We start from the raw sequence: 16,196 nt of genomic DNA on the forward strand, positions 1-16,196 counted from the left end.
ACTCCTTGAACTTGTGAAAAGACTCATTCCCACAAGTCGAGCTTCATAGACGGTAACATTACCGCCCACGTCCGTCTTCTTCTTAAAGATCCATTTATCTCAATGGCTTGCCGATCATCGGGCAAGTCCACCAAAGTCCATACTTTGTTCTGATATATGGATCCTATCTCGGATTTCATGGCTTCTAACCATTTGTCGGAATACGGGCCCACCATCGCTTCTCCATAGCTCATAGGTTCATTGTTGTCTAACAACATGATATCTAAGACAGGATTACCGTACCACTTAGGAGTAGTACATATCCTTGTCGACCTACGAGGTTCGATAGCAACTTGATCCGAAGCTTCATGATCACTATCATTAACTTCCTATTCAACAGACGTAGGTGCCACAGAAAACATCTTTCTGTGTTGCATCATTCTCTGGTTGAAATAAAGGTTCGACAACCTCATCAAGTTTTATCTTCCTCCCACTCAATTCTTTCGAGAGAAACTCCTTCTTGAGAAAGGACCCGTTTTTAGCGACAAACAATTTGCCCTCGGATCTGAGATAGAAGGTATACCCTACTGTCACCTTTGGGTATCCTATGAAGATGTGTTTGTCCGCTTTGGGTTCGAGCTTCTCCGGCTGAAGCCTTAAGCATCGCAGCCCCAAACATTAAGAAACGATAACTTTGGTTTCTTGCCAAAACAATGTTCATACGACGCCGTCTCAATGGACTTAGATGGTGTTCTATCTAAAGTGAATGCAGCTGTCTCTAATGCATAACCTCAAAATGAAAACGGTAGATTGATAAGAGACATCATAGATCGCACCATATCTCATAGGGTTCGATTATGACGTCCGGACACACCATTACCTTGTGGTGTTCCAGGTGGCTTCAACTGTGAAACAATTCCACAATGTCTTAAGTGATTGCCAAACTCATAACTCAAAAAATCCCCTTTTGATCAGATCGTAGGAACATGATCTTATTGTTATGATGATTCTTAATTTCACTCTGAAATCGCTTGAACTTTTCAAACGTTTCAGACTTGTGCTTCATTAAGTAGATATACCTATATCTACCCAAATTGTCGGTGAAGATGAGGAAATAGCAATATCCACTGCACGCTTCAATTCTCATTGGATCACACGCATCAGCATGCATGATTTCCAACAAGTCACTTGCCCGTTTCATTGTACCTGAAAACTGGGTCTTAGTCATCCTGCCCATGAGGCATGGCTCGCATGTGTCAAGCGATTCAAAATCAAGTGACTCCAAACATCCATCAATATGGAGTTTCTTCATGCATCTTACGCCAATATGACCTAAGCGGCAGTGCCAAAAGAAAGTGGTACTATCATTATTAACTCTACATCTTTTGGCGTGAACATGTGTATTACCACGACCGAGATTCAATGAACCATTCACATAGGGTGCATGACCATGAAAGGTATTATTCATGTAAACAGAATAACCATTATTCTCTAACTTAAGTGAATAACCGTATTGCAATGAACATGATCTAATCATATTCATGCTCAACGTAGACACCTGATAACATTTATCTAGGTTCAATACTAATCCCGAAGGTAGATGGAGCGTGCAATGGTGATCTCATCAACTTTGGAAACACTTCCAACACACATCGTCACCTCCCCCTTAGCCAGTCTCCGTTTAGTCCGTAGCTTTTGCTTCAAGTCACCAATAATAGTAACTGAACCGGTATCCAATACCCAGGTGCTACCAAGAGTACTAGTGAGGTACACATTAATAACACATATAAATTTTGTTGAAGTTGCCAGCCTTCTTATCTACCATGCATTTGGGGTAACTCCGCTACCAGTGGCCGTTCCCTTTACAATAGAAGCACTTAGTCTCGGGTTTGGGTTGAACCTTGGGCTCCTTCACTTGAGCGGCAACTGGTTTGCCATCCATGAAGTTTCCCTTCTAGCCCTTGCCCTTCTTGAAACCAGTGGTCTTGATAAACCATCAACACTTGATGCTCCTTCTTGATTTCTACCTTTTGCGGTCTTAAGCACCGCGAACAGCTCTGGGATCAATTCCATCCCTTGCATGTCATAGTTCATCACGAAGATCTAGTAGCTTAGTGATAGTGGCTAGAGAACTCTATCAATCACTATCTTATCTGGAAGTTTAACTCCCACTTGATTTAAGTGATTGTAGCACCCAGACATTCTGAGCACATGCTCACTAGCTGAGCTATTCTCCTCCATCTTGTTGGCAAAAGAACTTGTTAGAGGTCTCACACCTCTCAACACGGGCATGAGCCTGAAATCCCAATTTCAGCTCTTCGAACATCTCATATGTTCTATGGCATTCAAAACGTCATTGGAATCCCGATTCTAAGCCATAAAGTATGGTGCACTAAACTATCAAGTAGTCATCAGGATGTGTCTGTCAGGTGTTCACAACATCCACAGACGACGTTGTAGGGGTTTGCACATCGAGCGGTGCATCAAAGACGTAAGCCTTTTGTGTAGCAGTGAGGACACTCCTCGGACTACGGACCTAGTCCACATCATTGCTTACAATATCTTTCAACTTAATATTTCTCTAGGAACGTATTGAAACAGGGAGCTACAACGTGAGCTATTTATCTACAACATATTTGCGAAGACAATTCAGACTATGTTCATGATAATTGAGTTCATCTAATCAAATTATTTAATGAACTCCCACTCAGATAGACATCCCTCTAGTCATCTGAGTGAAACATGATCCGAGTCAACTAGGCCGTGTCCGGTCATCACGTGAGACGGACTAGTCAACATCGATGAACATCTTCATGTTGATCGTATCTTCTATATGACTCATGCTCGACCTTTCGGTCTTTCGTGTTCTGAGGCCGTGTCTGTACATGCTAGGCTCGTCAAGTCAACCTAAGTGTATTGCGTGTGTAAATCTGGCTTACACCCATTGTATTCGAACGTTAGAATCTATCACACCCGATCATCACATGGTGCTTTGAAACAACGAACCTTCGCAATGGTGCACAGTTAGGGGGAACACTTTCTTGAAATTTTAGCGAGAGATCATCTTATTTAAGATACCGTCGTTCTAAGCAAATAAGATGTAAAACATGATAAACATCACATACAATCAAATAGTGACATGATATGGCCAATATCATTTTGCTCCTTTTGATCTCCATCTTCGGGGCTCCATGATCATCGTTGTCATCGGCATGACATCATGATCTCCATCATCATGATCTCCATCATCGTGTCTTCTTGAAGTTGTCTCGTCATCTATTACTTCTACTACTATGGCTAACGCTTTAGCAATAAAGTAAAGTAATTACATGACGTTTATGTTGACACGCAGGTCATAAATAAATAAAGACAACTCCTATGGCTCCTGCCGGTTGTCATACTCATCGACATGCAAGTCGTGATTCCTATTACAAGAACATGATCAATCTCATACATCACATATATCATTCATCACATCCTTTTGGCCATATCACATCACAAGGCATATGCTGCAAAAACAAGTTAGACGTCCTCTAATTGTTGTTGCAAGTTTTTACATGGCTGCTATAGGTTTCTAGCAAGAACGTTTCTTACCTACGTGAAAACCACAACGTGAATTGCCAATTTCTATTTACCCTTCATAAGGACCCTGTTCATCGAATCCGATCCGACTAAAGTGGGAGAGAGAGACACCCGCCAGCCACCTTATGCAACTAGTGCATGTCAATCGGTGGAACCGGTCTCACGTAAGCGTACGTGTAAGGTTGGTCCGGGCCACTTCATCCCACAATGCCGCCGAATCAAGATAAGACTAGTAACGGCAAGTAAATTGACAAAATCGACGCCCACAACTACTTTGTGTTCTACTCGTGCATAGAAACTACGCATAGACCTAGCTCATGATGCCACTGTTGGGGAACGTAGCAGAAATTCAAAATTTTCTACGCATCACCAAGATCAATCTATGGAGTAATCTAGCAATGAGGGGAAGGAGAGTGCATCTACCTACCCTTGTAGATTGCTAAGCAGAAGCGTTCAAGTGAGCGGGGTTGATGGAGTCGTACTCGTCGTGATCCAAATCACCGATGATCCTAGTGCCGAACGGACGGCACCTCCGTGTTCAACACACGTACAGCCCGGTGACGTCTCCCACGCCTTGATCCAGCAAGGGGAGAAGGACAGGTTGGGGAAGACTCCATCCAGCAGCAGCACGACGGCGTGGTGGTGGTGGAGGAGCGTGGTACTCCAGCAGGGCTTCGCCAAGCACCGCAAGAGACGAGGAGGACTTGGGAGAGGGGGAGGGCTGCGCCAAGACTTCGGTGCGGCTACCCTCCCAACCCCCACATATATATGGGGCAAGGGAGAGGGGGGCCGGCCCCCTCAGATCCAATCTGAGGAGGGGGCGGCGGCCAAGGGGGGTTGCCTTGGCCCCCAAGGCAAGGGAGGCGCCCCCCCTTTAGGGTTCCCCCAAACCCTAGGCGCATGGGCCCTAGGGGGGGAGGCGCCCAGCCCACTAAGGGGCTGGTCCCTCTCCACATACAGCCCATAGGGCCCTCCGGGGCAGGTGGACCCTCCCGGTGGACCCCCGGAACCCCTCCGGTGGTCCCGGTACAATACCGGTAACCCCCGAATTATTCTGGTGACCGTATGATGACTTCCCATATATAAATCTTTACCTCCGGACCATTCCGGAACTCCTCGTGACGTCCGGGATCTCATCTGGGACTACGAACAACATTCGTTAACCACATACATCCATTCCCTATAACCCTAGCGTCATCGAACCTTAAGTGTGTAGACCCTACGGGCTCGGGAGTCATGCAGACATGGCCGAGACAACTCTCCGGTCAATAACCAACAGCGGGATCTGGATACCCATGTTGGCTCCCACATGCTCCACGATGATCTCATCGGATGAACCACGATGTCAAGGATTCAATCAATCCCGTATACAATTCCCTTTGTCCATCGGTACGATACTTGCCCGAGATTCGATCGTCGGTATCCCGATACCTTGTTCAATCTCGTTACCGGCAAGTCTCTTTACTCGTTCCGTAACACATTATCCCGTGATCAACTCCTTGGTCACGTTGTGCACATTATGATGATGTCCTACCGAGTGGGCCCAGAGATACCTCTCCGTTACACGGAGTGACAAATCCCAGTCTTGATTCGTGCCAACCCAACAGACACTTTCGGAGATACCTGTAGTGAACCTTTATAGCCACCCAGTTACGTTGTGACGTTTGGCACACCCAAAGCACTCCTACGGTATCCGGGAGTTGCACAATCTCATGGTCTAAGGAAATGATACTTGACATTAGAAAAGCTTTAGCATACGAACTACACGATCTTTGTGCTAGGCTTAGGATTGGGTCTTGTCCATCACATCATTCTCCTAATGATGTGATCCCGTTATCAACAACATCCAATATCCATGGTCAGGAAACTGTAACCATCTATTGATCAACGAGCTAGTCAACTAGAGGCTTACTAGGGACATGGTGTTGTCTATGTATCCACACATGTATCTAAGTTTCCTATCAATACAATTCTAGCATGGATAATAAACGATTATCATGAACAATTAAATATAATAATAATAACTAATTTATTATTGCCTCTAGGGCATATTTCCAACAGTTAATAACCCCCTGCAATGTTATTTTCTTCGTACTATCTGTTTGCAGGTACCATCAAAAGCTTTCTCCCTTGTAGTGACTATCTTCAATATTTATCTACAATGCAGGGAAAGTGGTTGCTCTTCAAAGAAGAACAGGGAATCGTCAAATGATCATACTAAATGAATTATACCTGTTATGGTTGGATATGATTGTTATCATTCATTATGTAACCTTGCAGAAAGAGAAATTATTCTAAGCTTTAATGCCTTATGCTGTGAAGGCTATATGTTTGACTGATAGAGTGTTTCCCCTCGTTGTTATCCCTTCTATTATCTTCTGTATCGCAGGAAAACTACTTCTGAAGCATATCCACTCCGAGCGCAACATATTATTATCTTATAATGCTCTAATCATATCGAATATCTAACATGTAGGAAACATACATCTCGTGTGGATTCAAATTGTGTTCTGAGAAAACCTTCATGTTACATCCTTCATCACAAAATATTTCAAAGTGTAAGCTATATCTAATTCTTTTTGAAGATATTGTGTCAGGAATCACCTTAGACACCATCGAGTGCATTGAAAGAAGTCAAGTATAAGATCATTTGTCAATGACATTCATACGAAGAATTACCTCGACTCCCTCCAGTTTTTATTATGCTATAATGCATATCTTCAGGGGGAGCATGTTTTATCTTCGTAATTATCTCTTGTCTTTTATTATCCTTCGCATTACATTCCATTCATTGTCTATCCTTCGATGTGATCTGTTTTGCCAACAATCATCCAAAAAGGGGGAGATTGTTGGTGCAATATCTGCCTACCTTCTGTTTGAAGATTGTTGACAGAAACAGGTATGGACTGATTTGCTTGATAGTGCATACAGAGAGAAATAGTCCATACAGAACCGAAGAGAATGTTGTCTCTGGTGGTAAGTTCGAGGAACTTCACCGAAGTATATATGCGTTGCACAGAAGAACGAGCTATATCTGATGAAGTTATATAGACGAAAAGTTTTATGTGAAAGAATTATCCCCTTGAACATTTACTACTGAAGCAGAGCATATGTTTCGGTATGGTCTTCCGTAGAAACTGACTCCAGTGAATGGAAGTTGAGACTAAGTGAAGATGCAGTATTCATTTCGTTGTTCTTCCTTCATTTATTTGAGCCATAGGGCCTCCGTACTATGAAGAGGGGTATAGGTTCTCGAAGCTTAGATCCGCTGTGATGCTTAGCAAAAACCTATGAAAGTTGCAAGAGAAATCTCTTTGTGTTCCGAGTAAATACTTGTCAGCAAGAGACCATGATCTTCTTCGTTGTGAGAGATTTGTCTTAGACCGAGGAGTTAGCATTACTTGTGCCTCAAGTAATGTTACCTTGTGCTCAAATCCGTCCGTTGGACTCGTGTCATTCAGCCATTGGCTGCTCTCAATGTCCAATTGGTCTTTTCCCATCAGTGAAGGCTACGGCTATAAATAGCCACCCTGCTCCATCAATGTTCATTGGCTGCTCCACTTGAGATTTCTAAGAAGATTGATTTGAGCAACCCCTCTCTGAGTGATTTGAGTTGAAGATCCACCGAGAGAAAATCAAGAGCCCAAACTTAGACAGTGGTTTAGCATCACAGTGGTTCTGAGTTAGAGTTCCTGTACCTATTACTCTTGAGAGATGCGTGCTCTCTAGATGAATAGGTTTCCGCTCGAGTGTTGAAAAGTTGTTGTCTTCACCGAGCTAGATCTTCAGCAACTAAGAACGATTGTGGTTCGCGAAGGTCGATGAAGGTTGGAGATCGCCGACAAGGATCTACCACAAGTGAAATCAACTGGCGTCTGAGCAGCTTCGAGTTGAAGGAGAATAGGGTGAAGAGAGTTTATCTTCCATGTTAAGTCACAACCCCTCCAACCAGATGTAGCCCTTTGGCAGAAGGGTGAACTGGTCTTCCAAATCTCTCTATCGCCATCGAGCACCACTGGTTCAATCTACTTTACTGCATTTCCTTCAGCAGTTTACTTTCGCGCTTTGTGTTGACAGTATATCTAATAATTATCCTTTATCATAGATTTACTTCATCTGTCGCCCCTGTTGTCATTTGCATAAGTTTATCTTCATATATCATTCTGCTGCATTTTCTTCACTCTGTGTGGTCATCATCATTTCACCTCTATTAACCATCTTGTGTGCCTCTCATCTTCCGTACCATGTTTTGTCTCATATTACTGCATCTGTTTGCTTGTTGCATAACACTCATCGTAGTTAAACCTGTGATTTCCCAAGATCGCACTATTATTACATCTTTCATCGAGGAATATGCTTCTGAAGACGAAGATTAATTCAGTTCTTTCCATCCTTCAGTTTACTCCGCTGCTGTGTTTGGGACCAGTTCAAAACTTATTGAAGAAATTCTGAATGTCCCATTCACCCCCACTCTGGTCGATATACTCTCAGTCCTAACATGCCTCCATGAAGTTCTTGCGGACTGGTGTCCGGCTAGATTCCCATAACTACATGAGTTGGTTGTTGGTTCTCAGTGTTGCATGAATCTTTTGTAAGTCTTTGTGACACTTTATCTATTATTAAGTGGGGTGGAACCTATTTCATAATATTCATCGATTAGAATGAACATTACTACATTCGATTTAGAAATAGCCATTCCTTGACTAATTGAGGCACTTTTCTGCAATAATTCTAAATATACAGCCTTTTAACAGGCATTTTACGAATCTCTTTATAATTGATCTCCTCCCGCGGGCCCCTAACCCTGATGTCTATCCAATCAAAAGGTCTCAACTAAGCCACACAACTAATCTCATAAGGGCGTCTCTAAAGAGGACCCTCAAATCCCCTGCATCCGTCTGGACCGCACTATCTAGAATAAGTTTGCCATCCAACGTAGTCCCATCGGTCCGCCCACATGTTCGGACGTCCATTTCCCCACAAACTAGAGACAAACAAAGGGGGCTTTACGGGTGTCCAGACATCCACATAACAAACCAAAAGCCACTAGTACCCTCTGCTCTTCACGTATATGGCGGAAGGCCGCTCCTGCTGCTATTTAGATTTGCCGGAAGGTGATTAGGCATTTGGTGGATAGCATGTTTGAAGTTGATGGAAGCCAGTAATCAGTTTGTTTCGCTCTTTTTATTTCATATTTTTCTTCAAATGGTACAAGATTTGGCAGAAGCAAGCATGTAAAAGCTAGCTAGATTGGTTCCGCCAAATAGTGTGCCTAAAATGCTACTACTAATCATACAATGATTTGGCACAAGCAAGAAAATAGAAGCAAGCTATTGCTTCATAGATTTGGCAGAATATAGTGATGCCTACTACATAACTTTATTCTTGTATACTTTGTTGGGCCTTCAAGCGAAGAGTTTTGTAGGACAACAACAATTTTTTCTCAAGTGGATGACCTAAAGTTTATCAATCTGTGAGAGGTATAGGATGAAGACGCTCTCTCTCAAACAACCTTGTAATCAAATACAAAGAGTCTCTTATGTCCCCAACACAACCAATACAGTTGTCAATTGTATAGGTGCACTAGCTCGGTGAAGCGATGCTGATACAAGTGTAATATGGATGATACAAATAGGTTTTTATAATATGAACAATTAAAAATAGTAAGGTAATGAATAGAAAACAACAAGCAAAACGATTCATACTTTCACTAGTCCAATCTCTCAACATTACTAATGTAATGAAATCATATAATAATCCCTCAAATATGGCAAAGAATTGCTCCAAAATTTATAGTCCCATTGAAGAAAGTAGGATGAAATCACGTAGGTAGTAAACCACCTCAAAGTTGTGTTTCCACTCAATCAATTGAACCACCCCAAAGTGTCACGAATAGTTCTAGAGATTTTACTCCGGCAACACCATATGATATGCATTAATCAACTCGAATGTCACTTAGATACCGCAATGTCACCACGAGTATCTGCAAGTGAGATATGCATCAAGTGATCTCAAATCTAATGTATTCAATCCAATAACAAAGAAACCTCAAAAAGAATGATTAAATTCACCGCAAAAGAGATAGAGGGGAAGAACACCATATGATCCAACTATATTAACAAACCACATGGTACATTAAGATTGTGTCCTATCAAGATCAAAAGAGAGAGATTAAACACATAGCTACTAGTACATACCCTTAGCCCCGAGGGTGAACTACTCATGCATCACCATGGAGGCAGCAAGGATGATGAAAGTGGCCTCCGTGATAGTTTCCCCCTTCGACAGGTTGTCGGAAAAGGCCTCTAGATGAGATCACTTTGGAACAGAGGCTTGTGGCGACGAAGTAAAAGTTCTAGGTTACTTTCTAGGGGTTTCTCGATTTATGGAATTTTTCAGCGTTGGAATCACACCAAAAGGAGTTTCAAGGGGCCCACAAGATCAGATGGCACTTCTGAACCCCTAGGGCGCGCCATGTGAACTTGTGGCATCCTCCCGGGTCTTCTGGTCCTTCCCTGAAGCTTCGAAGGTCTCTTATGTTCTAAAAAAATCACCGTAAATTTTTATCGCGTTTGGATTTCGTTTGGTATGGTTTTCTGCAGAACAAAGGAATAGACAAAAAATAGGAATTGGCATTGGACACTAAATTAATAGGTCAGTCCACAAAAATAATATAAAAGTGCATCAAAACCATATATAACTGATGTAAATATAGCACGAATACTTCATAAATTATAGACATGTGGGAGACGTTTCAGCTCGCTATGTAGCTAGCCAAATTACTAGATAGATTTGGCAGAAGCTAGCTAAGCATCATGCCTTCCTCTAAATAAGTAGGTAAAACTCATGTTTAGATGGAAAGATAATACTTCTTAAGAGAATAGAAACGGACATATAAGATATACAGTTGGAGCTGGCTCTCACATCACTGTTCGTGAACTTGTCCCCTGTCCGTGAACGAATGCGGGAGCGAATTTGCTGGTTAGTATTGGATATGCCCTAAGACGCTGGTTGTATGTGGAGCATTGTTCACTTTTCTGCTACTGCATTGAACAAAAATAGACGAGGCACGACGGATGGCAATGCAGCCTGCCCTACTTGGAGACAAAAAGGTTATCGCAAAACTATGTTTAAGGGTCTCCAATGCTGACTTTTAAACCGCACTTATCCATGTGTATCGAGCAGTCTGGACGTCGCAAGTCATCCAACGCAGTAACTTATTGATCCAGACTCCGTTTTCCCTCAAATCGGAAGCAAACCTGGGAGCTTTGCAAGCGTTCAGACCGCTGCCACATAGTCGTTCGACACCCCGGTCCCACCCAAAATCCTCTCCCGCTCAAAGCGGTTGCCACACATTCATGTCGCTCGAGAGCGCCAACACCGCATTCATGTCGGCCCAGAGCGGACGCGGCCTCTCACTGGTGCCGGCATTAAAGCGGAGTATCGGCCGGGAGCACCACCCGCGTGATGTCCCGTTCTCCGTGTTTGTTCAATGTCGAAGCTACGTGAGTGGACGAGATGAGACTAATATCTTCTACATTCAACCGGACACCCTGTCTGCCCGCATGCGAGCATTAAACATTCACGCCGGTCAAGAAACCCTCTCTGGTGCAGGCATGGACACACCCCACTGATTGGCCTAGCCGACATCCTCTATTTAAACGAGGCAACGCCCGACACAAACCGCAATACACAATCGGCCTGCTTCACGTCATTCTCCATACACCACCTCCACCGTGACCGCAAATTGTACCGCGTTATGGGAGAGCCGAACAGAAGCATTAGCTATCTGCCCTTGCAGAAGACTGGTAGGGCTGTCGTGCAAGGTCGATATAAAGGTTGTCCTACTGGCTAGCTCCCCAGATGTCTTCAACGATGACCGAATGATGGAGGCGGCCTCCAACAGTGAGTCGGCAATCCTATCCGCACTGTTCCGTACCGGCTTGAACCATGGACCAGGCGCATGCACAATTCAACACCGCTATGGCGGAGCAACGAGAGCCACATCGGTCGGCGTGAGAGGAGGCCATAGCGGACATGACTGTGGAGAACCCCAAGTTCGTTGCCGAGCAGTGGAAGCTATACGAGGCCGCACACCCTTGTGCCGCCTACAACCAGGGCATGGTGCAGGCAGACGTGGAGGCGGTGCTGACAGCGCAGGCAGTCATGAACGAGAATGCCAACAGTTGTGTGGCGTTTGCGCCATCAACTGTTCTTCGTTGGCGCAACTACGATGACAAGGCTACCCCATTGACGTCATCGTCGACCTCATATCCACTAGTGACGGACATGTCATGGACTCCGACGAGGAGTAGTGCTTGGGAGGCGGCGGGGCCTGAGTCCCAATTCGGTCAGTCTGTCTCACATGTCCTAACTTCGTCCTAGGCGACCACAACTTCACTTCACGGATCTCATATTTGTCGGACATGCACACGGCCACCTGACATGGGCATGGAGGGGAACTACAAGGACTTGGAGGACGGCCGCCGCCGTAGATTTAGACTAGGTTTAGTCACTTTTGTATAGTAAAATATGTTAAAAATGTAAAGAATGTGCTTCGGTTTAGATGAGAATTCTCCGGTTTGCATGTAATTCGTCAAATTTGTTGAAATCCGGTTTAAAATGTATGCAGACATAATTGGATGACCGGCTCCTGCATCAGTGTCCGCGGGGTAGAGCATTTCTAGCAGATCCTGCAACCGGCCGTCCCGCAAAACTCGTTTACGGTATCCCAGAAATGATTTTTGCAAGACATCGGAAGCTTAACCATAATAGATCCTTCATATCGATACCTTATATTCAAACTTGCAGTTCGCGCTTAAACTAGATCACGGGAGTTCAAACATAGCGTACCGGAGTTCATACTACATACCATACCGGAGTTCATAGCTAATACGAACGGAAATTAAACACTTCATACTTAAATGTGGTGCATACTACATACTAGATCTACTCATCGCCATCATCGCTGTCATCGTCGTTGCCGGCGGTTGCCGTGGAGGTGGTGGTACATGAGGGTGCTGGAGAGGACTTGTGTGAGCTGGTACTCTTCTAACAGCTTCATCTCCAGTGGCGGCGACCTCCTTGGCCTCGAACCACGCCTTCTCCGCCTCCTAGCGACGTTTGAGCGCGGGGAAGAAGATGTGGTCGAGGCGCTGGAAGTTCCTCCACGCCCGTGCGCCGGTGCCGCGGATGCGCGCCTGCTCCTTCCACCAATCCTCCACAGGCAGGTGGAGGGAGAAGCTCCCGGCCTCCGTGTCGTTGTGGCGCTTGTGGGGCAGGTCGCCGTCGAGCCTCCCGCGGCCGTCGTCCCCCCGCGCCTCGCGGCTGCCAAGCCCCTCTCGGCCGCCCCTCCCGGATCCCGCGCACGACATCTCCTCTCGCCTTGGGTGCCTAACCTTGCCAAAAAACGACGCCAGAAGTCACTTGATTTTGTCGTTGGAGTGAAAGCAACGCTGCCGGGGCGGGCGGGGGAAAAGAGGGATGAGAACCCTAAAATGTCCCAGAGCCAGTATATATACTAGAATTGCAGGTGGTTTCGGGTCCTCCTGTAAAGGTTTTACGGGCCGGGCCGTTTTTACCCGACCTGGTCGGGCCGGATTTTTTGACCATGCCGTAAAACCACCGGAAAAAAGCTACACAACACATGCACATGCATAACACGCTGCATCGAAATCCATTCCGTTTGTGCAACTACAATTAGGACGAATAAAAATTAGCAGGATGCCAATCATGTCAGCAAATGGAGCAGCACCTCGCTCCAAGCGTCGACGGGGCCGGGCAGGCACCAGTGCACGCAGTCGATGCCGAAGCCGACCTTCTCGTGCGGCCAGTGCCCGTACTGCCCGGGGTGCCCGTCGCCCCTCATCTGCATCATCTCGCTCACGTCCATCAGCACGAACCTCCCCGCCGCCGACGCGGCCCGGAACTCCTCCACCTGCGCAGCGTGGAACGCGACCTCGGTCTCCGGAGGACTGCTCTCGTCCATCAGCACGAACCTCCCCGCCGCCGACGCGGTCCAGAACTCCTCCACCTGCGCGACGTGAAACGCGGCCTCGGTCTCCGGTAGACTGGTCTCGTTGCTCCGCATGGGCCCCGTCCTCAGGCAGTTTCCTCCGTCGTACCATTTGCCGTTCTCGTAGTGCGGGGGCGCCACCGTCCGGACGACCACCCGGCCGCGGAACCCGGCGAGCGCCCGGAGCGCGGTCCGGAACGACGCGCGCACCGCGTAGTGCGGGGCCACGGCGGTGGCGTTGTACTTGGCCTCGCAGCCGTCGAGGTTGGCGCAGCCGAGGAGGCGGCCGCCCTCGTAGAGCACGGTGGGGCGGGTGAACCACTTGGCGCCGTTGAGGACGACGTAGTCGTAGCCAGCGACGTCGCGGCTCCACTCCGGGTCCGGCTCGTCCAGGTACACGTTGTGCGGGTCCATGAACTGCTGCCCGCCGGCGCGCGTCAGGTTCCACCGCACCAGGAACGGCGTCCAGAACACGCACACCGTGAAGTCGTGCTCCCGGTAGTGGTACTTGCGCGTGCAGTGCACGCAGTCCTTGGGCTCGATCTCCCTCGGGTGCTCCACCTGCATGCACATGCGCGCGCCGGGCGGTAACCGAGAAATCAACACACGCGATCGAGCGAGCTCAAGATGGCAACGCAACGGTGATCGATCTAGTGGAAGTGGGCATGTACCTCGGCGAGCAGGCACATGAGCGACTGCATGTGGTTGCGCGCGACGGAGTCCCCGACGAAGGCCATGGACTTGCCGCGGACGAGGCGGAGGAAGGCCGCGGCGTCGAAGCGGGGGAGGTCGCAGCCGTGGGGTTGCCACCGCCACCGGAGGATGGACTCGATCCCGGGCTTGCCGTACTTCATGCAGTCCTGCCGAGCGTCGATCAGCGGGCACGTCGCGTTGGTGTAGTAGGGCGCGGCCGGGTCGGGCACCCACTCGCCCTTGGCCACGTCGCACGCCACTCCGGCATTGCTGTCGCTCGCGCGGGATCCCGCCGCGGCAGTGGAGGAGGCCAGGATGACGGGCACGCCGACGAGCAACTGCTCGGTGTAGAGCGACGAGTAGTTGGACGCCGTGAAGGCGACGAGCAGGAGGATGAGGACCAGCCCGCTGGTGGAAGCTGCCCTCCGGACGACGTGGTTGTTGGGCTTCATTGCATCCCAAAGACCCAAACTCACCGGGAGGCAGATTCAGTTCATGGTTCACTCTTGTAGATCTCACCGGGAGATCTGGAATAATTTTGCTGTCTTGCTGGACGAACATGTGCCACTCGATCGAGCACGTAGCTGACTACTTGAGGAAAGTCAACACTTTGAGTACTTTTCTCCAAGACGAACGACGTGCTCTGCCCATCGAGATAGCCATTCCGTCTTTCCTGAAAAACGTATCAGAGCGTATCGGATCGACTAGCTGTAGTACTACAAATGGGAACATATCTAATCTAGCGTCTCCTGCAAGGGCTCTCCATTCTTCTCTCGTGCCTCCCTTCCCTTGCATTAGAGCATCTTCAATGAATGATGTATATGCGAACCAACATGTAGTTGAATGGTTAGAGGGACTGTGGTATTTCCAGCCCATCAGGGTTTCAAATCTTGGTGCTCGCATTTATTCCTAAATTTATTTTATGATTTCCGGCAATGCGCATTTACGACAAGGCGCCTACGGTGACTTCGTAAATCTCAAGATGGTATGCCGGATCAGTCTTTCGAAGATGCTCATAGTGGTAGGGTGTGCGTATGTGCGTTCATAAGAGTGAGTGTATGCGTGTCTATATGAGCACTTGTGTCTGTACTGATATTAAAAAAATGAATGATGCATATTTAAATATACGAAATTGCTAGACATACGGGTACCTACACACCCATACGGAACCCGCTTTGCCAACTGAAATCCAACTATAAACTTTTACGTGTAAAACCCCGTATAACCCCATACGTGTAGCATTGCTCTTAAAAGATGTAAAAGTGAGTGATGTATAATTTACATCACCAAAACATGTTTTTTAATCATAAAAGGATCCAACTCCAGCAAATGATGTATATTTAAAGATGTAAAACTACTAATCCAACAGATGGTGCATATTTGAAGATGTAAAATGGCCGACGGCCGCGGCAACCTACAGCCGCAGTCTTTCGGATCAAAATCATCATATAGATATATAAAGAATGAGGAATATTTTCAGATTTATCATGAACTCAACTTCCATAGCAAACATAGTACATAATCTAACAAAGAAAAAAGTGCATCATATCAAACAAAGTTCTTGGTCCAGCAAATTAAAATGCACATAAAGATAACATCAAACATATCATCTCAACTTTCATCCTCTTCTTTGTCACTTGTCACATTATGTACATCGGCATTATCATCAATGGCTTCTTTGTCAACATTTTCATGGTTGATGCATCGATGTTGCCACCTCCACCGGAAGCACCTCTCATGCCACTCATGTTGCCACCGAAGCCACCTCCCATGCCACACATGTTGCTACCGAAGCCACCTCCCATGCCACCCATGTTGCCACCGAAGCCACCATCCATGTTGCTACCAAAGGCACCTCCAATGTTATGACCGAAGGCACCACCCATGGCACCTCCCATCATGTTCATGTAGCCACCCATTCCACCGC

At 46.7% G+C, this 16,196-nt stretch overlaps 1 protein-coding gene across 1 annotated transcript; it reads right to left on the minus strand.

Moving 5' to 3' along the window:
- Positions 1 to 13,098: 13,098 nt before the first annotated feature.
- Positions 13,099 to 14,727, minus strand: LOC119319571 (protein trichome birefringence-like 19). The gene is made up of 2 exons (XM_037594030.1): positions 14,248 to 14,727; positions 13,099 to 14,137 (listed from the first exon to the last, which is right to left on the minus strand). Exons 1-2 carry the CDS (start codon positions 14,719 to 14,721, stop codon positions 13,292 to 13,294), a joined length of 1,320 nt encoding a protein of 439 aa, XP_037449927.1. The 5' UTR covers positions 14,722 to 14,727; the 3' UTR covers positions 13,099 to 13,291.
- Positions 14,728 to 16,196: the final 1,469 nt, after the last annotated feature.

Source organism: Triticum dicoccoides, chromosome 6A (assembly GCF_002162155.2).
Source record: "Triticum dicoccoides isolate Atlit2015 ecotype Zavitan chromosome 6A, WEW_v2.0, whole genome shotgun sequence".
In the NCBI taxonomy this organism is placed as follows: domain Eukaryota; kingdom Viridiplantae; phylum Streptophyta; class Magnoliopsida; order Poales; family Poaceae; genus Triticum; species Triticum dicoccoides.